General features: G+C 45.8%; 1 protein-coding gene across 2 annotated transcripts in view; it reads left to right on the forward strand.

Annotated features, from left to right (window-relative positions):
• Positions 1-662: 662 nt before the first annotated feature.
• The window catches only part of KLHL1 (kelch like family member 1), a 331806-nt gene continuing 307277 nt past the window's right edge, over positions 663-25191 (forward strand). For both annotated transcript variants that reach the window (XM_060233540.1, XM_060233541.1), the window contains exon 1: positions 663-1164. In XM_060233540.1, the coding sequence (XP_060089523.1) occupies positions 683-1164 (482 nt within the window). In that variant the 5' untranslated portion in view covers positions 663-682. The remainder of the gene's footprint in view (positions 1165-25191) is intronic.

Here is a 25191-nt window from a genome sequence, read left to right on the forward strand (position 1 = left end):
CCTTATTATTCCTCCTCTCTCCCACCCCCACCCCCCTTCCCGGCTTCCCTCCTCCCCTAGCTTGTGGAGGGAGAGGAATAACTCCAGGCGTCTGCCACACGCTTCAGCACCGCGGACAGCGGCAGGCGGGCGGCTGAGAAGGGAGTCCGCCGGAGGCCCCCTAAAACTGGCTGAAGGCGAGCGAGAACTCCGGGCACCAGGCACGGACTTCAGCACCGCGGACAGCGTCAGGCGTCTGGCTGAGTGAGCCCGCTGGAGCCAGAGCCCCCTAAACTGGTTGAAGGCGAGAGAGAACTCCGGGCACCCGCCACAGGCTTCAGCACCGCGGACAGCAGCTTCAGCACCACGCACAGCGGCTTCAGCACCGCGGACAGCAGCTTCAGCACCACGCACGGCGGCTTCAGCACCGCGGACAGCAGCTTCAGCGCCGCGGAGAGCGGAGGTTGCCCGGGGGAGCCGGAGCGTTTCAGGGGGAAGGAATCGCTTTTCTCTCGTTCGCCGATCGGCTCTTTTCTCATCCGTTTTCGGCGTGGCTGGCGGGGAGTCTCTTGCGCATCGCTCCAAGCCTTGTTGGGGGGAGAAGGGGGCGCCTTCTTCTTCTTGCGTCTCGGCTTCTCTCTCTCTGCGGAGGGCGGCATCCCCGGCTCTGGAGGCGCCCCCGTCGCCCCGCCGGCGCCTCGCCATGTCCAACTCGGGCAGGAAGGACTTTGACGTGAAGCACATCCTGCGCCTCCGCTGGAAACTCTTCAGTCACCCGGCGGCCTCGGCGGGCGGCTGCCTGCAGCAGGACAGCGGCAGCTTCGAGCACTGGGGGCCCAGCCAGAGCCGCCTGCTGAAGAGCCAGGAGCGGGGCAGCGGCGCCTTCTGGAAGAAAGCCTCCTCCTCCTCGTCGTCGTCTTCCACGGCCGCCGCCGCGCCGCCGCCCCCCGCCGCCTCATCGGCCTCTCCCCTCAACGGGACCTCGCTGCCCGCCACCCGGCTCCTCCATGGGCTGGCCGAACAGGCGGGCCACCCGCCGCCGGCCCCTCGCACCGTCTTCTACGTGGAGTCCCTGGAGGAGGGGTCCGGCTGGACGCGCCCGCAGGAGACCACGCTGGTGCTGCGCGAGGTCAAGGCGGAGCCGGCGCCGGGCTCGGAGGACGGCGGGCAGGCGGCGGGGGACAGGTAGGGCGGTGGGCGGTGGTGGGGGAGGGCAACTTCTCCCAGAGGGTTGGTGCGGACTCTCTCGCCTGCTCGCTGGCTGCAGCCCAGCCGCCACCCCCACACTTCTCATGAAGAGCAACCCACGGCTTACAAACTTTCAATACTCCCTCTATGCCAGGAGGGGCCAAACTTGTTTAATGTAAGAGTCTCATAGAAGAGACATCAAATGTTTGAGAGCCGCAAAACATAAATAGTGGATGTTTGAGAGTTGGGAAAGAAGGAGGGAAGGAAGGAAAGTAGATGGGAGGAGAGAGAGAGGTGAAAAGAAAGCAACTTTAACTATAAATGCATTCTTCAAGCCGCTGGCTGGCTTGGCTTGGCAAAGGGATATAAAGAGAGAAATGCCTGCTCCAAGCTGGCTGATGGGGCAGTGGAGGCTTCGAGAGCCACATAATGTATGTGAAAGGGCCACATGTGGCTCCCGAGCCATGGTTTGGCAACCCCTGCTCTGTGCTGCGGAGCAGGGGTGGCCAAACCTGCTTAATGTAAGAGCCATGCAGAATGAATGCCAGATGTTTGAGAGCTGTCAGACGGACAGACAGAAGGAAGAAAAGTAGATGGGAGGGAGAGAGATGGGGAAGAAAGCAACTTTAACTGAAAATGCATTCTCCAAGCCACTGGCTGGCTAGGCTTGGCAAAGGGATGTAAAGAGAGAAATGCCTGCTCCAAGTTGGCTGATGGAGAAGTGGAGGCTTCGAAAGCCACACAATATATGTGAAAGAGCCACATGTGGCTTCAGAGCCACAGTTTGGCCACCCCTGCTGTGGAGTCTTGTGAGCAAAAATTCTACTTTGTAAACCAGTTTCGCACTAGACCTTTAATCCTGGTTTAGCCCTGTCCCCAAGCTGACATTCCACACTAAAATCATGGAATCATAGAGTCATAGAGCTGGCTTCTCTGATTCTAGTGTAGAATGTCAGTTTGGGAACAGGGCTAAACCAGGATTAAAAGTCTAGTGCGAAATTAAAATTGTGAGTTATTGCATCAATTAGTTTGCTCTGGAACCATTCTTCCTGAGCTAAGACAGAAAGGGTGAGCCGGAGGCTAAAAAACTGTGAGCTAGTTCACACTAACTCAGCTTAGAGGGAACACTAAAGGGCAGGGCAGTGTCCAGAACTCCTTTTGTCAGACTCAAGTTGAGTAGAAACATAGATCACAATGCAGTAGAAAAGATCTTCATTTGTACTCAGCTGTGTCTGAGGAAGGGAGCTTTGACCCTTCGTTATAGCCTAAAAATCTTGTTGGTCTCTAAGGTAGGAATGGACTCCAATCTAGCTGTCCCACTGCAGGTCAACATGGCTAGCCTCTAAAACTATCTTCATAAAAGTTATAGTAATGTCCACTAGGTATTTGTTGAGTGCAATTTTTTTTTGTGTGTGGAGGGAATCGCCTTGCAGACAGGGTCACCATCCTTTCAAGTAAGTTTCATACAAAAGAAATGGGAGCAATGTATGTTGGGTACACCTCTTCCTCCCTTAAAAGCCAACCTTATGAAGAGTTCTGGTGAATTTCTGAACTGGCAAAGTGTTCTATGCTATTTTGGATTGGTCTTATTTAAACAATATATATTGTACTACAGCTCAGAGAGAGAGAGAATGAATGAATGAATGAATGAATGAATGAATGAATGAATGAATGAATGGTCTCAACCTCTCTTTGCTTGATTGAGAACTCGCCATCCAAGGACAATCATCTAGCAGTTTTGTGTGGCATTGGTTTGAGGAGTTTCCTTTGGAGTAATAAACTTCCCTGCAAAATCTACCAACAACACTATTTATCTTGCAGTGTGGCTAGAAGCCTGTATATATATTAGAGCATGATTCCATCCCCTTTCACCCTTTGCCCATTTCCTTGTGGACTTTCATTACATTCTTACGTTGTTTTTTATTGCCCCTTTATTGCATTTATTTGCGGTAGTTCAGCCAAGGTGAGTGCCCAGACTTAGTATATGTCAGTTGGTCTGGACTGTAAGACAGCAATTCTGCATATATGTGGGCGGGGGGTAACAACCCAATCCATTGATTTAAAGCAAATGGGACATTCACTCGGAATTGAAACTTTCTCCCAGGTGTGCACCAAATTGTAATCTTGCATCATTTTCACATGCTTACTTGAAAGTAAACGTTGCAGTGTTTAGTCAGGCTTAATAGGGGATTGCAGCCTTAGCAAGTTCAGTGGAAATTTTGTCTAAATAAACTGGGGCAGGAACTCCCCAAAGATGGACCAAAGTGCTTCCAGAACTCTTCCAATAATGTCAATAAAGCTGAAGAGTCTTTTGCATGTGTAATAGGTGCAGCTTTGGTTCATAGGGTGCCGGCAGACTTTTAGAGGTCATTACGGCTGAATCTGTCCTGAAAATCCTATTGCAAATCCACCAGCTTTCACAACATGTATGATCTAGTAAGGAAAAGTGGCATAAAATTGAAAACAGTGGAACTGAACATGAGAGAGATGCATTGGCAAGGGAGATCTCCTGTTAGGCTCCAGATAATTGTTCCAGAAGATTTTTGAATAGACTGTAAGCAGCTGGAATGAATTATACACATTCTGAATTGACAAGCTAGGACTTTATGTGGTTTCAGCTATAGAAAGAGGAAGGCTACAGACCTAGGTTGCAGTTCATCAAAAGTTATATGCCTAAAAACTACAACTACTACTACTACTTCCTATTCTTCCCCCCCCCCTCCTCCTAGCTTGAACTTTTACTACATTCCTACCTTAGAGACCAACAAGATTTTAGACTATAAGAAAGCTCCCTTCCTCAGGAGTTGCTGTGGGAGCCATCCTAGGCAGATCTGCTCAAAGTGAATCCCATGTGATTTTAGCATCGCAGTCTATGGCTATTGGGAAACTCATCTGTCCCAGGCTTTCTTCTTCCTCTTTCCTCATTTTGTCAGACTTGTGCAACACAATACAAGCTAGGGTCAGCCTTGCATCAGAATCAATTTTGGCATCAGAGCTGAGCTCTGGACTGTGGGAAGTTATAACGTAAATGGAGTGCATTTGAATTTCCCAGTACTTATTTAATCATTTATTTATATCCCACCTTTCTCCTTAACAAGGACCCAAAGCAGCTCACATCATTCTCTTCTCCTCTGTTTTATCCTCACAGCAGTAACCCTATGAGGTAGGCTTGGGTGAGAGTGCATGACTGGCCAGAGGTTGCCCAGCTGGCTTCTTTGGCAGAGTGGGGATTCAAACTCTTTCACCATGTCGGCTCTCAGTCTCCCTAGGAATGGGGTGTGAGGCTAAACTTGGCTCTTGTTTTATTTTGGCCAGTGAACATCCTGATCCATTTACAAGGCCTTTTCAGTATCATACATAGCTACAATTACTCTCTTCCCACCTGGAGAGGATTTGGAAGACAGAAAAGGCAAACGTGAAATTGACGCTCTTTCACCTTGAAATTTAAATTAACTTCTGCCTTTTCCAATAAATAAATAAACTGGAGCTATGACTCAGTGGTAGAGCATTTACATGGCATGCAGAAGGTCCCAGTTTCAATACTTGACATTTCCAACTAGAAGGATTGTGTGCAGCATTCCCTTGAAGCTGAGTTAGTGTGATCTCACAATTTTTTAGCCTCCAGTCACACATTTTTGTCTCAGCTCAGGAAAAATAGCCCCAGAGCAAACTAATGTATGCAGTAACTCACAACTTCAAAAGAAGAAGACTGCAGATTTATACCCCGCCCTTTTCTCTGAATCAGAGTGGCTTATCCTCTGGGTGGCCAACAGTAGCTCTCCAGATGTTTTTATGCCTACAACTCCCATCAGCCCCAGCCATTGGCCATGCTGGCTGGGGCTGATGGGAGTTGTAGGCAAAACACATCTGGAGAGCTACCATTGGCCATACCTGCCCTAGATCTTCTCCCCCCACAACAGACACCCTGTGAGGTGACTGGGGCTGAGAGGGCTCTCACAGCAGCTGCCCTTCCAAGGATAACCTCTGCCAGAGCTATGGCTGACCCAAGGCCATTCCAGCAGGTGCAAGTGGAGGAGGGGGGAATCAAACCCGGTTCTCCCAGATAAAAGTCCACACACTTAACCACTACACCAAACTGGCCAGTTGTCAGTAGCTCACAATTTTTAATGCCAGTAGCTAACAAAGTAGAATTTTTGCTCACAAGTCTCCACAGCTTAGAGGGAACATTGATCATGTAGTAAGTGATGGGAAAGACTCTGGAGAGCCACTGCCAGTCTGAGTAGACGAGACTGACCTTGATGGATCCATGGTCTTAATTGGTAAAAGGCCGTTTCTTGTAAATTAAGATCTGCCTGGCTATTGAAATGAAGCCTTGCTGAAGCACATCCCTGCCCGTCATGTCCCACAGCATCAGTGTATGAGTCAGAAATGTTGAAATAATTCCATTCAGTTGGCAAGCTTATTGAATTACGCTTGCTTGTGCTAAAAAGTTTGGTGACCAGGCTTCTCTCTCCCAGAAAGTGACGAAAACACACAGCTCCCTAAATATTTTCATAAAGAGCTACTGGTTGTATCACAATGGTCGTTTTTGCACTCACCTCCAGCCGGCGCGACCCCCCTCTTCACCGCGCAGGATCTGCGCGGATTTTGCACTAAATGCCGCGGAGCAGCCTTTTGCGCCGGAAACTCCCGTCGCAAAAGCCGCTCAAACAGGAACTGCTTTTTGGCGGTTTACGTTTGAGCGGCTTTTGCGACGGGAGTTTCCGGCGCAAAAGGCTGCTCCGCGGCATTTAGTGCGAAATCCGCGCAGATCCTGCGCGGTGAAGAGGGGGGTCGCGCCGGCTGGAGGTGAGTGTGAAAATGACCAATGAAAAATAACTTGTTGGTCCAAGCCAATAATCCGGGAGAAAGCCCCCCAACAGCCAAAATATACTGTATTTCTTTATGGGACCATAAGCTTCTGGTGCCTTCAGTTTCCCTGTTGTTCATTTGGAAGTGCTTTGGGAAAATTTGGGAAGGATTGTCTGAGGCTGCAATGTTCTATGCGTGTGGGTGTTAAGTTGTGCCAAGTCGTTTCCGCCTTACAGCAACCCTATGAATTAATATCCTCCCTTAACATCCTACTGTTAACAGCCTTGCTCAAGTATTGCCAACTGAGGGCCATGGCTTCATTGACTGAGTCAATCCATCTCATGTTGGGGCTTTCTTGCTGCTTTCACCTTTTCCTTGCATTATTATCTGGGCTGACCCGTCCACTAGGCAGATCTACGCAGCTGCCTGCAGCTCAAGCCAGGGAGGGTGATGGATTGGGCCCTCCCACCCACCTCTGCCTCCAGGGAGATTCATATCACCATGAGGAGAGGCACCTGAGAGCCCAGAAGAGGCTGCATGCTGCCCAGTCTCATTCATGGTGCCCACCCCACCCTGCCCTTTGCTGGCCCCATGTGGGCGAAGGCAGAGGGCATGCCACTGTGTCACTTTGGCTTCTGCTTCTAGAAGCCAGAGCCATGGCACCACAGTGCATGCTCTCCTTGCACTCTGCCTTTGCCCATGCAAGGCTAGCAGTGCTGGCAGGGCGGTGGCAAGGGCAGCAAGGGCAGGGGGAATGGTGGTGGGGAGAGAGCAGGGCACCTAGGGACCATGAAGCCCTTGGGCCACTCCTAATTATTGTCTTTTTCAGTGACTTGTTTTCTTGTAACATGATCAAAGTACAATAGGTTCAGTTTATTAATTTTAGCTTCTAGGGAGGGTTCAGGCTTGATTTGTTATCTGTGAAACTTTCCTCCAGTGCTGTATTCCAAATGGATCTTTCTTTCTTGTCAGCTTGCTTCATTTTCCAGTTTGAACCCATACATAGTAATGGGCAATAATATGGCATGAGTTAATTTGATAGTGGTCACCAGCGACACATGCTTCTACTTAAAAATCTTTTCCAGCTGCTTCGTGTCTGCCTGCCCCAGTCTCAATCTCCCTCTGCTTTCTTGGTTGCAGTTGCCTCTTTGATTGATGAGGGAGCCAAGGTAGGGTTGCCGGGTCCAACTCAAGAAATATCAAGGAAAATACTTTTGGGGTGGAGCCAGGAGACACTGGAGGTGGAACTGGGAGCAAGGGTGTGACAAGCACCTAGAACTCTGATGGGAGTTCTTGCAATCACATTTAAAGGGATTGCATGCCTTTTAAATGCCTTCCCTCCATTTGGAATAATGAAGGATAAAGATAAAGGTAAAGGTAGTCCCCTGTGCAAGCACCAGTCATTTCCAACTCTGGGGTGATGTCACATCATGACATTTTCATGGCAGACGTTTTATAGAGTGGTTTGCCATTGTGTTCCCCAGTCATCTACACCTTACCCCCAGCAAACTGGGTCCTCATTTTACTGACCTTGGAAGGCTAGAAGGCTGGAAAGGGGCACCTTATTTTGGGGCCCATACAATTGGACCCCTGGGTCAAATCTTTTTGAAACTTTGGGAAAATTTTGAGAAGAGGCACCAGATGCTATGCTGAAAATCTGTTGTCTCTACCTCAAAAAGCAGCCCCCAGAGCCTCAGATACTCACAGATCAATTCTCCATTATACCCTATGGGAATCGGTCTCCATGGGGTATAACAGAGAGCGCAGCAGTCATTTCCCTCCCCCCGCGCTGCTTTCTGATGACCTCGAAGTGTGGCAAGGGCCTCCAAACTGGAGGATCCCCTGCCTCTACCTGAGGAAGGCAGCCCTAAGCCAAAGAACAGAAAATCTTGAACAATGTCTATTTCATCATCCCATTTTGTAATTCCTCAGTAGTTCTGTAATTCTTCTGTTCCATATTAGGAAGCAACAAAACTCACTGGAGTTCATGGGGCCAGTAGCCCAATCCTTATCCAGTTCCAATCAGTGGATTTGGAAGGCTATAACTCTGTTTGGGATTGTGTTTTTATTCTGAGTACAGATGCTGAAGATCAGGATCTAAAACTTCAGTCAGATATAAAGTAGGGGTCAAGTTTCACATTTAAGACCAACCAAGCAAGTTTTATTCAGAATGTAAGCTTTCGTATGCATGCAGATTTTTTCAGAGGAGGGAAAAGGGTACAGTGGGCTGAAATACATGTAGTTGGTGGGTTAAGAGTGTAAACTGATACAAAGGATCAAATGGCAAAATAGTGTAATAAACTTGAAGACCATGTGGTCTGGATAGCAATAAAAGGTAATAAAAGTTGTATGTTAATTGCTGTTGCTGAAAGTCTAGGTAAAACAAAAGGGCATGTATTCCTTAGTTCTTGTCCACCTAATTTACGTTTTTTAATGCTATCCAGACCACATGGCCTTCAAATTTATTACACTCTTTTGCCATTTGATCCTTTGTATCAGATTACACTCTTAACCCACCAACCACATGTATTTCAGCCCACTGTACCCCATTCCCTCTTCTGAAAAAGTCTGCATGCATATGAAAGCTTATATTCTGAATAAAACTTTGTTGGTCTTAAAGGTGAAACTTGACTTCTACTTTGTTCTACTGCTTCAGACCAACATGACTGCTCACTTGGATCTATCTGCTGTCAGATATGCAGGCACTCAGGAGAAGTATCACTGAATTCATTGGGACATTTCTGGGTAGATATGCTTAAGAAGGAACCCAATAGTACACATACTAATAACTATCATATTGTCTGTTCCATGTATTACAGTGATCCGTTTGCATTCTCTTTTGCTGTGAGATCCAAACAGAGAAAATGTCTTTGCTTCTCTCGGTGTGCAGGACTAACAGACTGGAAACGCTGTTCCCATTTTCTTCCTGACTTTAATAGGCTCAGATTTATTGTGTTTCACTGGTGGTTGAATTTAAGAACATAAGAAGAAGATATTGGATTTCTATCCCGCCCTCCACTCTGAAGAGTCTCAGAGCGGCTCACAATCTCCTTTACCTTCCTCGCCCACAACAGACACCCTGTGAGGTGGATGGGGCTGGAGAGGGCTCTCACAGCAGCTGCCCTTTCAAGGACAACCTCTGCCAGAGCTCTGGCGGACCCAAGGCCATGCTAGCAGGTGCAAGTGGAGGAGTGGGGAATCAAACCCGGTTCTCCCAGATAAGAGTCCACACACTTAACCATTACACCAAACTGGCAAGAGAAGCCATGTTGGATCAGGCCAATGGCCCATCCAGTCCAACACTCTGTGTCACACAGTGGCCAATAAATAAATAAATAAATTATACACACACACACATTGTGGCTAATAGCCACTGATGGACCTTTGCTCCATATTTTTATCTAAGCCCCTCTTGAAGCTGTCTATGCTTGTAGCCGCCACCAGCTCCTGTGGCAGTGAATTCCACATGTTAATCACCCTTTGGGTGAAGAAGTACTTCTTTTTATTCATTTTAACCTGACTGCTCAGCAATTTCATTGAATGCCCACGAGTTCTTGTATTGTGAGAAAGGGAGAAAAGTACTTCTTTCTCTACTTTCTCCATCCCATACATTATCTTGTAAACCTCTATCATGTCACCCCGCAGTCGACGTTTCTACAAGCTAAAGAGCCCCAAGCGTTTTAACCTTTCTTCATAGGGAAAGTGTTCCAATCCTTTAATCTAGTTGCCCTTTTCTGCACTTTTTCCAATGCTATAATATCCTTTTTGAGGTGCAATGACCAGAATTGTACACAGTATTCCAAATGAGACCGCACCATCGATTTATACAGGGGCATTATAATACTGGCTGATTTGTTTTCAGTTCCCTTCCTAATAATTCCCAGCATGGCATTGGCCTTTTTTATTGCAATCACACACTGTCTTGACATTTTCAGTGAGTTATCTACCACGACCCCAAGATCTCTCTCTTAATCAGTCTCTGCCAGTTCACACCCCATCAACTTGTATTTGTAGCTGGGATTCTCGGTCCCAATGTGCATTACTTTGCACTTGGCCACATTGAACCTCATCTGCCACGTTGATGCCCACTCACCCAGCCTCAACAGATCCCTTTGGAGTGACTCACAATCCTCTCTGGTTCTCACCACCCTGAACAATTTAGTGTCATCTGCAAACTTGGCCACTTCACTGCTCACTCCCAACTCCAAATCATTTCAAAAGCAGGGCTGCCAAAAAATCGCTGATTGCTTGGCAACAGGTACAACCTATCCAAAGTTAAGAACCTTGAAACTCCTTTTGGTTTTGCAATGTTGTCCCCATTGAAGTCAAGGAGACTTTAAAGCACTGAATCTTGGCCAAATCTGGCCCTGAATGAAACTTTGGGCAATAGTTGCATTCAGAGTTGATCAAGTATTGAAAGCTATTGGGTGCAAGCATCCTATTTTTAGGAAGTTAGTTGCCAAAGGATCTCCAGTCCTGAGGAGCCATGGCTCAGTGCCAGTGGTAAAGCATCTGCTTTTTAATGCAGGAGGTCCCAGGTTCAATCCCCAGCACCATCAATTAAAGAATCTGGCAGTAGGTGATGTGGAAGTCCTCTGCAGAACACCCTGGAGGGCCACTGCCCATCTGAATTAACAAGACTGACTTTGATGATCCAATGGTCTGATTTAGTAGCAGGCAGTTCCACACATGGTGTGTTCCAAACCAGAGTGGTCTAAGCCATCTGTGGGACATTTTCAGATACTAAACTGACCTGTGTATTGATAGCAGCATTTTTCTAAGTATGATAGATGTCCAGAATATTTAGATACTCTTAATTTTCCCCACTACAATTCTAAGAAGTAGAAAGAGAAACCTGTCATTAGACCCAGGTTTTGGAGAGAAGCCAAGCGAAAGCTTTTCCTGAAGGAACATAAGATTGTAAGAACATAAAAGAAGCCCTCTTGGTTCAGGTCAGTGGACCATCCAGTCCAACACTGTGTCACACAGCAGCCAAAACCCAGATGCCATCACAAGGTCCACTAGCAGGGCCAGAATTCCAGAACCCTCCCACTGTGACCTCCCAAGCACCAAGAATACAGAGCATCACTGCCCCAGACATAATGTTCCATCTACACCTTGTGGCTAATAGCCACTGATGGACCTCGGCTCTATGTGTTTATCTCGTCCCCTCTTGAAGCTGTCTGTGTTTGTAGCCACCACTGCTTCCTGCTGCAGTGAATTCCACATGTTAATGACACTTTGGGTGAAGAAGTACTACTTCCTTTGATCTGTTCTAAACCTACTGCTCATTCATTTCATTGCATGTCCATGAGTTCCTGTATCATGAGAAAGGGAGAACTTCATTCTCTTCCTTCTCTATTCAAAGCATAATTTTATAAACCTCCGTCATGTCATCCCTCACTCAGACGTCGTTTCTGCAACCTAAAGAGCCCTAACCTCTATAACCTTTCGAGTCCATTCCCTGTCAATAGGAACAATGTTGCATCCTTTGAATTCTACAGTGATAATCTTTGTTGGGTGATGAGATCTCCGCAAGCTCCCAGCAGATCATTGACTCTGAATAGTGGATGTGAGGGTGATCTGGCTGCGACATCTGTCCCCCCCTTGATTGCCAGGGTTGATTCGGCTGATCTGGCTGGCTACGCGGGGGTCCCCTAACTCCCTCACCGCTCCATGTGCATCCCTCCCGAAGCTGCACGCTCGGTGGAAGAGGACGACCATCCCAGATAGAAGGAGTGCACCATTCTTCGGTCAAGGGTATATGATAGCTGCGCTCCCCTGCTAGAACCTCCAAACAAGCTCAAGGGCTCTGAATAGTAATCTTGCTGTAGTCCTAAGATTAGCAGCTGTCTAGTCTAAAACAAAAAAGATTTTATTTAAAAATAAACCCCTGAGAATTCTGAATTTCATGAATAGAAACATGGATCTCAATCACTTGTTTCACTAAAGACTCTCTTCTTTGCCTTTTATGTTACTCTGAGTTAATTAGTTATCATAACTCTTTGTTTATACCTCTTTTCTTGGTGACCCATAGGCTCCTTTCTCCTATTTAGTCTTTGCAACAACCACACTGTAAGGAAGTATAGGATGCAAGGCCTCTTTTGTAGCAGAACCTCCTTCTCCTTTGCATATTCGGCCACACACCCCTGATGTAGCCAATCTCCCAAGAGCTTACAGGCCTATTAGTACAGGGCCTACTGTAAGCTCCAGGAGAATTGGCTACATCAGGGAGGTGTGGCCTGATATACAAAGGAGTTCATGCTAAATTTAAAAAAAAATTAAGAAAAATTAAAAGAGTTACATCCTGTCATGTTGAGACCATTTTCCAGCCAGTTCTCTTTGGGGCAGCCATCTGTTGTTGGCCGTAGTGTCTTTCAAGGGTCTCAGGTAGAGGTCTTTTGCACCAGCTTTTACCTGATTCTTTTAACAAGAGCTGCCAGGGGTTGGACATCTGAAGCTGTCTCATCCTGAGTCAGAACCTTGGGTCTATCAAGCTCAGTCTTGTCTACTCTGGCTGGCGGCAGCTCTCTGGAGCTTTCACATCACCGACCAGGGCTTTTTTTATAGCAGGAACTCCTTTGCATATTAGCTCCTGGAGCTAATAGTAGGCCTATACTATGAGCCCTGTAAGCTCTTGGAGGATTGGCTACATCAGGGGTGTGTGGCCTAATATGCAAAGGAGTTCTTGCTACAAAAAAATAGCCCTGGATGAATGAGTGAGAGCATAAGAACAAAAGATGAGCCCAGCTGGATCAGACCAGTGCTCCATGTAGCCCAGCATCCTGTCTCACATGGTGTCTAGCCAGTTCCTCTGGAGGTCCAACAACAGCGCACAGGGACTGAAACCTTCCCCTGATTTTGCCTCTTGGCAGTGGGTTTCAAAGGTTTACTGCTGCTGAACGGAGAGGTTTTCTTGGACCGATTTCCCACCCACCTTATGCCGCTCACATTCCTCTCCTCAGGGTGGCTTCTTTCCAATTCCACACTATCTGCCTCGGGGCTGCAAGTAATGCTGGCATTTTTGTGCTGCAAACAGAAACTGGTTTTTAGAGGTTTTTGTTTGCTGCATGTAAATGCTGACATTACTTGCAGCCCCGGAGCCGACAGTGTGAAATCGGAAGGAAGCCACCCTGAGAAGAGGAATGTGAGAGTGGTGTAAGGTGAGTGGGAAATCGGCCTTTAGCCACCGTGGCCAGGAGCCACGGATAGAAGGCCACCTACTGAGAATCAAGGGCGGAGGGGGGATTCGAACCTGGGTTGCTCAGATCCTAGTCTGACACTAACCACCACATTGGGCTGGATCAGAATTTTTTTTTGGGGGGGGGGACCCTACCGCGGTATCTCGCCCACCATGCATATTGCCTCTTTCCTCTGCATATTCAAACTATTATTGCAATTAACGGGAGAAATTGCACCCTGTGCTGTCTGACCAATATATGCATTTGATTCCGCCTGCTGTTACTGGAAACGATACTTCTTTTGACAGTGATGAATCAGGTTAAAAACTTATGCCATAAAAAATGATCCCAAAAGATAAGCAATGCAATATATCCAGGGGGCAGTCTTATGGAAACATTTTGGAAGTCCTTGATTAGTGTATATTAAATTCACGACTCCTACTTGTCGGGGGAGTGCTGCTTCTATTAGCTTCTGTGCCTAGGAGAGCAGGCGTTTTTATCCCTCATCCTCAGGTCATGACTGAGAAATGTTAGGCTGAGCTGATGGATATGCGGGGAAAGGGGCTCACGTCAGTTGACTGTGTCTGACATCCAGGGGTGGAATTCTAGCAGGAGCTCCTTTGCGTATTTAGCCACAACCCCCTGATGTAGGCAATCCTCTTGGAGCTTCCAATAAAGAGCCTCGTAAGCTCTTGGGGGATTGGCTACATCAGGGGAATGTGGCTTAATATGCAAAGGAGCTCCTGCCAGGATTGTACTCCTGCTGAGGTCAAGGTTACACGAATCCACTCTCAGGGCGGAACTGTGCATTCGGCAGCCGGAGGGGGAGTTCCGGTCTGTGCTTCTTAAACATGCAAAGCAGGGCCAAGAGACATTTGCAGGGCGGGTGCGGCAAGGTGCTCATTCCTGCCCCTTAGCTACAGTAGAAAAGAGCAATAGTGCAGCAGCACCTTCAAGACTAACAAAACTTGTAAGCTGAGGAGCTTCCACGAGTCACTCTTGACTTCTTCAGACATCTGATATCTGAAGAAATGAGCAGTAATTTATGAAAACTCTTACCCAGGGTTGGCCCTTGACTGTCTGGCACCCTAGGCAAGGCTAACTTCTGGCGCTCCTGCACTGATAACATCACTGAGTCACATGGGAGTGCCCAATTTGCCCCCAAAAAAGCTGGCGCCCTAGACGGTCACCTAGGCAATACTCTTGTCTGCCTTCTCTAGTCTGTGCCTTTCAGCTAATGTAATGGCATTGATTTTAACAGGAGATCTATTTGCAGAATCATTTTTAGTTTTGATTTCATTACTTTTTAACCAGAGCGTCATGCAGACGAGCCATCTGTGATACCAGCACCTTATGTCTGGCTCGCTTTCTTAACTCCTGCTACAGCATTTATATTTTAAGAAGAAGAATTGCAGATTTATATCCTGCCCTTCTCCCTGAATCAGAGACTCAGAGCAGCTTACAATCTCCCATATCTTCTCCCCCCCACAACAGAAACCCTGTGAGGTGGGTGGGGCTGAGAGGGCTCTCCCAGCAACTGCCCTTTCAAGGACAATCTCTGCCAGAGCTATCCTAACCTAAGGCCATCCCAACAGGTGCCAAGTGGAGGAGTAGGGAATCAAACGCAGTTCTCCTAGATAAGAGTCCACACACTTAACCACTACACCAAATTGGCTCTCTAATGGGACAGGGTGAAATGCTTCCTGTTTCATAAAGTAGATTTGCACATTTCCATTTTTTTTTAAGTGTACATGCACATTTTACTGAATTACATGTGACATTTGAAAACCTTGGGTTTTTTTTAAACTGAAAACTCTGTCTTCCACAGAAGGACATGGCATTTCTATTCTGAGTGAAGTTATTAAAAAAAAAAAAAAAGGTAAAGGTTGTCCCCTGTGCAAGCACCAGTCATTTCTGACTCTGGAGTGACATTGCATCATGACATTTTCATGGCAGACTTTTTAAAGGGGTGGTTTGCCATTGCCTTCCCCAGTCATCTCCACTTTCCCCCCAACCAGCTGGGAGCTCCTTTTACCAACCTCAGCAAGACAGACGGCTGAGTCAACCTTGAGCTGGCTACCTGAACCTAGCTTCCGCCAGGATCAAACTCAAATTATGAGGCAGAGAGTTTGGACTGCAGTACTGCAGCTTTACAGCTCTGTGCCATGGGGCTGCATAGCTTATAACAAGTGATCAATTAATGCACAGTTGAAAAGAGTTGCCTATGCATTTGAAGGATGTAATCTAGTTGATAGAGCATAGTGTACTTTAAAACTGTCATGCAAATGGTATTGGAAGTAGTTATTTCCAGGTCTTCTCCTTCTGTTTCCCTTCCCTTCGCTGTTTCAGTAAACAACAAAGACATTCTCCCCTTATCTATTTTTTCTTGCTCTTAATGATCAGATTGGCAATAGCGTTGCAGATTTTTTAAAAAAAGCAAAACGTTAAGTGCAATTACTCTTTTGCTCGGATTTCTGCTCTTTTACTGTAAACAAGATAACGCCGTGTTAAGTATTTCAGTCTGCTAATATATCCAGACCATTAACCTGTTTGAATGATGCAGATTACCAGACGGGAATTAATCTGACGGCAACCGCTTTAGAGTTTTGTTATGTTTTCAACCGGGAAAGAAAAATAACAAGCCGCCTACTTGAAACAAGCTTTTAGTGGTTTTTATCAATGAGCAAGGGTCATGTCACAGAAACTACTCTGCGGAAATAAATGTGGAACTTCTGGGGGTGGGGAATGGTAAAAGCCCTCCTGGAAAAGATCACAATGATACTGAGAACACAGTGGCATGGCCCTGCTTTTGGATCTTTGATAGCTTCACTGGTTTAGAGGGATTGAGTGAACTTCATGATACAAGTACTCTTTCTTAGTCTTTCCCCACTTCCAATACAGTTTCAATGGTGCCAGGTGCGTTGGCTTGCCAAGCACACCCTTCTTAATCTGCATTATCTTTGATTGATAGACCAATCCTTTGCAATTTTTGTGCAATTCTCAGTTGCCCATAAATTGGTCTCGTTATGTCAAGATTACACGGAAATGGGAGATGTTTGCCTCTAATGACAGAAATGTTCCTACGGAAATCAAGGATCTTTGTTTCTTTTTTCAGCTGCACAACAATTCATAAAATATTCCAGCATTTTTAGAATGTTTAGAATAGTTGGGAAGTGTCTATTTTGTGGGGCAGGCTGAAGTTTTTTTGTCCACATACATTGTGGTCCCAGTCTGAACTGGGTCCACATGTTCCTGAGAATCATGGGTTTCCCAGCAATGATGTGACCCAGAGTTTTCAAGGGAGGTTAGATTAACTCACAGACACTTTAAGTGTAATGTGCTATAAAAAAGAAAAGATAAAGGTGCAAGCAGTAGGTCATTACAGACCCATGGGGTGACGTCACATCATGACATTTTCTTGGCAGACTTTTATGGGGTGGTTTGTCCTTGCCTTCCCCAGTCCATACCATACCATACCAAACCTTTAATGGCATAATAGATTCAGATAAAAATACACAGAATATAAAAATTTAAACATTGGAGATAAAATCAAAATAAAACCGAGCTTACAGATGCATTCAAACATGGTCAGAATTAAATTTAAGGATGTCAGCCAGAAATTTTGCCACAGCCTCACTAACTACCCCCTCAGTATCACTCAATAAATAATAACAAGGTGGCAGAATAGATAAATCTGGAGAAAAAGAAAGCTTGCCAAATAAATCTTTACGGAGGTTATGGTATAAAGAACAATCAAGCAATATATGCTGGATTGAGTCAGGGGTATTTGCTCCACAGGAGCAAAGTCTGTCGGCTAAAGGGACTCGCTGATATCTCCCTTGTAAAACTTTGGAGGGAAATGCATTTAGTCTAGCCAACATAAATGCCCTGCGATGACTTGGAGTGGTTAGGTCTGATAGATAATTGGGCATTTTGCCACAAAAAGCATAAAGACCTAAGGAAGCTGGAGAGCAAATATAAGGGTCAGTTGGCTGTAATTTCGTTTCCTCCGATTCCCATAGTCTCCGTTTAATACATCTGAAGATATATGACTCATCAGTGGTAGAAAAATCATCTACCTCTAACCCCAATTGATTGAGTTTAGACAGAAGCACTGCTGTCCAGGATGAAATATATGGGTCTCTTTTCATACAATCAAGAAGGCTGTTGGGATCTGTTCTAAAATGAATTTTGAGCCAGAATTTAAACACTGCAATCCAGGCTTTTGTCTCCACCAAAGACTGACCCACTTCAGAGCAGAGAGCAAAGTAGGACACACATTTTGGCAAACCAAGAATTTGTCTAAAGAAGGAGGCTTGAATGCCCTCCACTTTCCTGGTAAAAGCTGAGATCCAAATAGGGATACCATAGAGGATTTGGGCAAGCGTTTTGGCTTTGAACACTTTAATAGCTGCTGGAACTAATTGGTTGCCCCTTGCAAAGAAAAACTGTTTAATTTGAGCAGCTGAACATTTAGCCAAGTTGACGGTGTTGTTACGATGTGAAACCCAGCTTAACTTGTGGTTAAAAGTGATCCCCAAGTATTTAAAATTTTTTGTTTGCTCGATTGTTGAATTGCCAATAAACCATCTCTGTGGGCGCCAGCAGTTTGAAAAGACAACTACTTTAGATTTGGTGTAATTGATAGTAAGTGAATTACAATTACAGTAGTCATAAAAGGCATTCAAATACCTTTGCAGGCCCACTCTTGTACAAGAGAGGATGGTAGTGTCATCGGCATAAAGTAATAAGGGGACCGCTCGGCCTGCAAGTTTAGGCGGATGACCGTTGACAGGGTTCAAAAATTGTGCCAGGTCAGTTAAAAATCTACACTTTACCTCCAGCAAGCTGGGTGCTCATTTTTCCAACCATGGAAGGCTGAGTCAACCTTGAACCAACTACCTGAGCCCAGTTTCTGCTGAAATCGAACTAAGGTTTTGAGCAGGGCTTGGACCGCAGTACTGCAGCTTAGCACTCTGCACCATGGGGCTCCTCAAATGCGTTATATGCAGGGCTCTTTTTCTAGCTGGAGCTCCTCTGCATATTAGGCCATGCCCCCATGATGTAGCCAATCCTCCTGGAGCTTACATAGGCCCTGTACTAAGAACCCTCTAAGTTCTTGGAGGATTGGCTACATTGGGGGCATGGCCTAATATGCAGAGGAGCTCCTGCTCGAAAAAGAGCCCCTGTTATATGATTGGTCAAATGGCCTTAATTAAGAATGAACGAACAAATGAGTCACAGACACTAGGACTGTTAAAGAGATTACTGCTAGGAGGACCACTGGAAAGATGAACGGGGAACAGCACTGACATGATTATTAGCTATGGGAGTTATGGTCTGATCCTCCACTCCAGGTAGAATTTTGCCATGTAGGGATGATACTGATAATGTTATGGAAAACCAGGACTTTTTTTGTAACAGGAACTCCTTTGCATACTAGGCCACACACCAGTGATGTAGCCAATCCTCCAAGTGTTTACAGTAGACTCTGTAAGAAGAGCCCTGCAAGTTCTTGGTGAGTTGGCTACATCAGGGTAAAAAAGGTAAAGGTAGTCCCCTGTGCAAGCACCAGTCATTTCCGACTCTGGGGTGACGTTGCATCATGACGTTTTCACAGCAGACTTTTTACGGGGTGGTTTGCCATTGCCTTCCCCAGTCATCTACACTTTCCCCCCAGCAAGCTGGGTACTCATTTTACTGACCTTGGAAGGATGGAGGGCTGAGTCAACCTTGAGTTGACTGCCTGAACTCAACTCCCGCTGGGATCAAACTCAGGTCGTGAGCAGAGGGCTCCGACTGCAGTACTGCAGTTTTACCACTCTGCACCACAGAGCTCTCTCTCTGCATCAGGGAGGTGTAGCCTAATATGCAAAGGAGTTCCTGCTACAAAAAAAGCCCTGTGAAAAACTACAGTGAGGATTTGATGGAATAAAAGGATTTGTTCCATCACTGAAAGTCCAAAATTAGATCTTGATTTCATCCAAAGGATCCTCTTGAGAAACTGTTTAAAAGCTTGTGCATATATATTTTGATCCATTAAAAAAAAGCAACAAAACCTGGCTGTGTAACCATTTAAATTGTGTTTGCAGTAATTGCAATTATCATTGACGTCTGCCAAGGATTTATGTAACCGTCAGCCTTCGACGGAGAGCATACTATTCTTCTTGCCCTATTTAACAAGTAGATGATTATTTTCGAATAAATATATAATGGATGTCTACAAACATATTTCAATCTCGTTATGCTTTTTTTGTGTTAATGCACACTTAATGGGATTTAGTACCACTGGGAATCAAGTTCCGGAAAATTCCTATTCAAAAGAGCAGTATATTGAAAAGCTTATGAACTGGGGTAGAAGGGTAGCATTATGCCTTACACTAAATCTCTCGCTACGTGCATAACACTAACATTGTTGCCATATTTTTCCCCAATTCATTTTGAAGTTCTGATATTGTAGCTTAATTTTTTAAATTAAATCCAACAGCTATGTTCTCCTCTGCGAGATCAGGACTCTAGACATTGTGGCAGTGCAAGATTGCAAACGCAGTCTCCTTTCCTAGCCTTTGCATATCGTTCTGAAAGTGATAGCTGTTCTTGTTGCTGTGTGGCATTGTGTGTAGAATAGCCAGGAGATTCTCAGATTGTCTGGCAGCCAAAAGTTCTAGCTTTTTTGTGTTATGCACCACCACTAGGTGGCGAGCTAAAATTGATTTCATGGCAGGAGATGTTTCAGAGCTGGCTTGCCCTTGGCTTGTATTCATGTCCCTGGTATCCTTGGAGGTCACACGCCTAGATAGTAGCCAAGGCCAACCCTGCTTAGCTTCCAAGATCTGAGAAGATTGGGCTAGCCTGGGCTAGCCAGGTCAGGGATAGTGCTAGTTTTGCATTACAATAGATCACTGCACGGTGTGAATTGGGATTGGCCTGTCTCTTCTCCCAGCACTGGGCTAGTTGCAGTGGAACGGTAGGGGGTTTCAGTTGAGTAGAAGCAAGTAGGGCTTTTTTTTGTAGCAGGAACTCCTTTGCATATTAGGCCACATCCCCTGATGTAGCCAATCCTCCAGGAGCTTACACTAGACCCTGTAAGAAGAGCAAAGGAGTTCCTGCTACAAAAAAAAGCCCTGGAAGCAAGGCTGCTTATACATCACATTCTCTTTTCCTCTGTTATATATCCTCATGATATCCCTGTGAAATGGCAGATTTCCACATTGGGATATTCAACCCTAGGTCTTCATGACCACTATGTCCCAGGGGTTCTCCATTAAAAATGTTGAAAAGTAGTTTTCTAGATGAAACTGAAGCTGTTCGAGATTTTCTATTTCTTGGCTCCATCATCAATCAAAAGGGAGGCTGCAACAAAGAAATCAGACGGTGAAGGAGATTGGGAACACAGACATGAAGGAGCTGGAAAAGGTTCTTAAGTGTAAGAATGTGTAGCTGGCAACCAAGATCAAGTTCATTCATGCCGGGGATTTTCTGAGCAGGAATGCAGTTCTGGCTGGCTTGGCATCAAGGGGTGTGGCCTACTGTGCAAATGAATTCCTGCTGGGCTTTTTCTACAAAACACAGTGATGTCGCGGTGTGTGGCCTAATATGCAAATGAGTTCCTGCTGGGCTTTCCCCCTGCAAAAATAAAGTCCTGATTCATGCCATGGTATTCCCTATTACCAGGCTTTTGGGGTAGAAAAAGCCCAGCAGGAACTCATTTGCATATTAGGCCACACCCCTTGACATCCCCATTGTTTCACACAGGACTTTTTCTACAAAAAGCAGGAACTCAAACTCATTTGCATATTGGGCCACACCCCCTGATGCCAAGCCAGCCGGAACTGTGCCTGTGCGTTCCTGCTAAAAGAAAAAAGCCCTGCCCCTTACTACAGGGTTGCCAGGTCGCTTGCCTGTCCGGTGGGGGGATGGACAGGGATGACATATGATGTCCCTGACACGATATAACGATCACAAATGATCACACAGCATAAGCACAATGGGAATGCAAAAGGCAACTGTATGAATTCCGAATAAAACTTCAATTACAAATAACAAGTCATTTTTGTTCATGTAGAAACACAACTACAGAATGCAGAATGCTCCAAAATATACAATTCAATATTCACAAAGACGAACAGGTTTAAGGCAAATGGCAGAACCAAGAGTCCACAGAAGCCAAAATCCAAATTCTAATAATGGATGGAACTTCAAAGGCCAGATTCCTTTTCAAGCATCCAGTGCTTCCATTTCTGTTGGACCTAGTTATCATCCAAAAAAGGTTGGTTCAGAGATGTAGATGTTCTCACAATGGGTTGGTAGCTAATATTGGCCATTTTTCACAATAAATTGCTTTTTCATGAGCCAACAATTTAAAGGCTTGCTGTGGTGTCCAAAGACCTACATAAAATCCTTTGTGCATCTTTCCAGGCAACTGCTCTCAACTCTTGGTTGTGCCATTTTTGCAATTATTGTATTGTATATTTTGGAGCATTTCACGTTTTGTAGCTGTGTTTGCACATGAATGAAAATAAGTGATTATTTGTAATTGAAGTTTTATTTGGAATTCATACAGTTGTTTTTGTACTCCATTGCACCTGACACAATAACATCTTTGAACTGGGGATGATATGCACAGAGGATGCTCTGATTTTTGGGCAAGTGCTACGGTAAAATTGGCTTAAAACCATTTAATTTGCCCAAAAACCAGACCATTCCCCCTTGTGACATCTTTGAAACGATGATGATGTCCAGGTGATGTCACGCCATGATGTCCCTGTTTAGGGGATGAGTTTCCTCCTCTGCCAAGGCAGCCTGCAGTGGGGAGAAGCCCCCAAACCCAGGGGATCCAGTGGTGGGGCCTAGGGGCTGGCAACCCTACATTACTGACAGGAAGAAAGTTGATTCATTTGAAATGTGGTGTTGGAGTTGAATGTTACGAATACTTTGGACTGCCCCAAAAGACAAATAAATGGGTTCAAATCAAGCCTGATCTCTCCCTATAAGTTAAAATAACTAAAGTGAGGCTATTGTGCTTTGCTCAGATTATGAAAAGACAACGTCGCTAGAAAAGCCCAAAGGTGGCACACATAAAAGCATTAAAACATCGGAACAATTACAACATTTAAAGTGTTTTATTTATTTATTTGATTTTTAGACGACCCTCCCCTACGAAGTGCAGGGTACAACATAAAAATTAATACAATATAAATGTACTACAACTTATAAAATCAGTAACTACTAAAAGATGGCCATAAAAATCCAGGAGAGCCAACCGCTCATGGAGAGGGGGTGAGAAGATGGAAGATGGGAGTGTCAGAGGATACAACTGTCGCTGCCCTCAACCAAATGCCTGGCTGAATATCTCTGCCTGGGAGGCTCTGCAAAACTGCTTCACATCCCTGTCATCGTGCAATTTGCCCTGAGTAATGATGTCAAGTGGAAGTAGGCTTCCCAACCCCCCGCCCTGGCGGGGGACCCCCGAATTTGCAGCCTCCTCCCCTGCTCTCAAAAAATCTCGGGGCGGGGGGGGGGAGAGAACATACCTGTAGGCATCACGTCATTGTAGAGCTTCTGATCCCTTTTTAAAATGTGTCCCTTTAAGGCTGCACAGGAAACAGGAAGGGCTTCATGGGAAAGGTCAGTAACAGTTTTCATTGAGAACGCCCCTCCCTTTCTTTTCCTGTGCAGCCTTGCTTTCGTTTTCACAGCCAACAAAGTTCTGCTGGAAGAAGACCAAGTAAGTATTTGTGTGTGTGAGAGAGGGAGGGGGCAGGGAGGGGGGATTCCCTGGTATGGAGGCCCTCCCCCCCTTTAGAAAGCATGGGGGGGAGGGAAATGTCTACTAGGCACTCTATATTCCCTATGGAGAACGATTCCCATAGGGAATAATAGGGAATTGATCTGTGGGTATTGGGGGCTCTGGGGGGGCTATTTTTTGAGGTAGAGGCACCAACTTTTCAGTATAGCATCTAGTGCCTCTCCCCAAAATACCCCCCAAGTTTCAAAACGATTGGACCAGAAAGTTCAATTCTATGAGCCCCAAAAGATGGTGCCCCTATCCTTAATTATTTCCTATGGAAGAAAGGCATTTAAAAAGGTGTGCTATCCCTTTAAATGTGATGGCCAGAACTCCCTTGGAGTTCAATTATGCTTGTCACATCCTTGTTCCTGGCTCCACCCCCAATGTCTTCTGGCTCCACCCCCAAAGTCCCCAGATTTTTCTTTAATTGGACTTGGCAACCCTAAGTGGAAGTGACATCATCGCACTGAGGATATCATGCCAGAAATGCTCTAGGAGTCATAATAAAACTCTATGATATCATAGAGTTTTTACAACAAATTCTAGAGTGTCACGCTGGGGACATGCTAGGATTAGCAATAAAACTCTATGATACCATAGAGTTTTATTGTGAATCCTAGAGTGTCCCCGGTGTGACGTGCCCAGCGCAATGATGCCCAGAGTGATGATTTATTTATTTTATTTTATTTATTTTATTTGATTTATATCCCGCCCTCCCTGCTGAAGCAGGCTCAGGGCGGCTCACAACATAAAACCACAACAAACAGTTAAAATCAATACATATTATAAACTACACATTCAATTAAAACAGTCACACTAATTAACACAATTGGTGCTAATCCCTTGATGTTATATTTCAGTTTTCAGTGGCAACAGTATTTCCTCAGTTTCCCTACGACACGTCAGTTGAAAGGCAACCGGAAGAGAGTGGTCTTACAGGTCTTGTGGAACTAAACAAGGTTCTGCAAGGTCCTTACTTCCTCTGGTAACTGATTCTACCAGTAGGGGGCTGCAATCGAGAAGGCCCTTTCTCTAGCGCTCTTTAATTTGGCCTCCTTTGGCCTGGGGATTACTAATAGATTTTGAGATCCAGATCAAAGTACTCTCTGGGGAACGTGTGGGGAGAGACGGTCCCTAAGGGAGGCAGGTCCTAGGCCATACAGGGCTTTAAAGGTAATAACCAGCACCTTGTAACGAATCCGATACAGCCAGTGCAGTTCCCGTAGGCCCGGCTGTATGTGCTTCCACCTGAGGAGCCCTAATAGCAGGCTGGCTGCTGCATTTTGCACTAGCTGCAGTTTCTGGGTTCGACACAGGGGCAACCCCCATTAAAGGGCATTGCAGCAGTCCAACCTCAAGGTGACCGTTGCATGGATCACCATTGCCAGGTTGCTGCACTCCAGGAAGGGGACCAACTGCCCTGCCCGCCTGAGAGGGAAAAAAGTGGATTCAGTAGTGGCTGCTCTCTGGGCCTCCATTGTCAAGACAGGTAACAATGATGAGTGACATCATCACATCACACATGCTTTGCACATGCAAGAGGAGCCCCTCACCACAGTGGCAGAGGGACTTGGCAACCCGAGGGGCATGCCAAACAAAACAAAAGAAAGAGCCTTCAGCTGCTGCAAGAAGGCACTGATAAAGGAAGATAGACAAAACTCCCTGGAAGAAGAAGAAGAAGAAGAAGAAGAAGAAGAAGAAGAAGAAGAAGAAGAAGAAGAAGAAGAAGAAGACGAAGAAGAAGAAGAAGAAGAAGAAGAAGAAAACAACCATAGATTTATACCCCACCCTTCTTTCTGAATCAGAGTCTCAGAGCATCTTGCAATCTCCTTTATCTCCTTCCCTCACAACAGACACCCTGTGAGGTGGGGCCAGGGCTCTTTTTGTAGCAGGAGCTCCTCTGCATATTAGGCCATGCCCCCTGATGTAGCCAATCCAAGAGCTTAGAGGGATCAGTACAGGACCTACTGTAAGATCCAGGAGGATTGGCTACATCAGGGTTGTGTGGCCTAAGATGCAGAGGAGCTCCTGCTACGAAAAGAGCCCTGGGTGGGGCTGAGAGAGCTCTCACAGAAGCTGCCTTTTCAAGGACGACAACTGCAAGAGCTATGGCTGACCCAAGGCCATTCCAGCAGCTGTAAGTGGAGGAGTGGGGAATCAAACCTGATTCTCCGAGATGAGAGTCCACACACTTAACCACTACACCAAACTGGCTCTCTGGAGAGGGAGTTTCAAAGTTTT

This window comes from Heteronotia binoei, chromosome 3 (assembly GCF_032191835.1).
Source record: "Heteronotia binoei isolate CCM8104 ecotype False Entrance Well chromosome 3, APGP_CSIRO_Hbin_v1, whole genome shotgun sequence".
In the NCBI taxonomy this organism is placed as follows: Eukaryota; Metazoa; Chordata; class Lepidosauria; order Squamata; family Gekkonidae; genus Heteronotia; species Heteronotia binoei.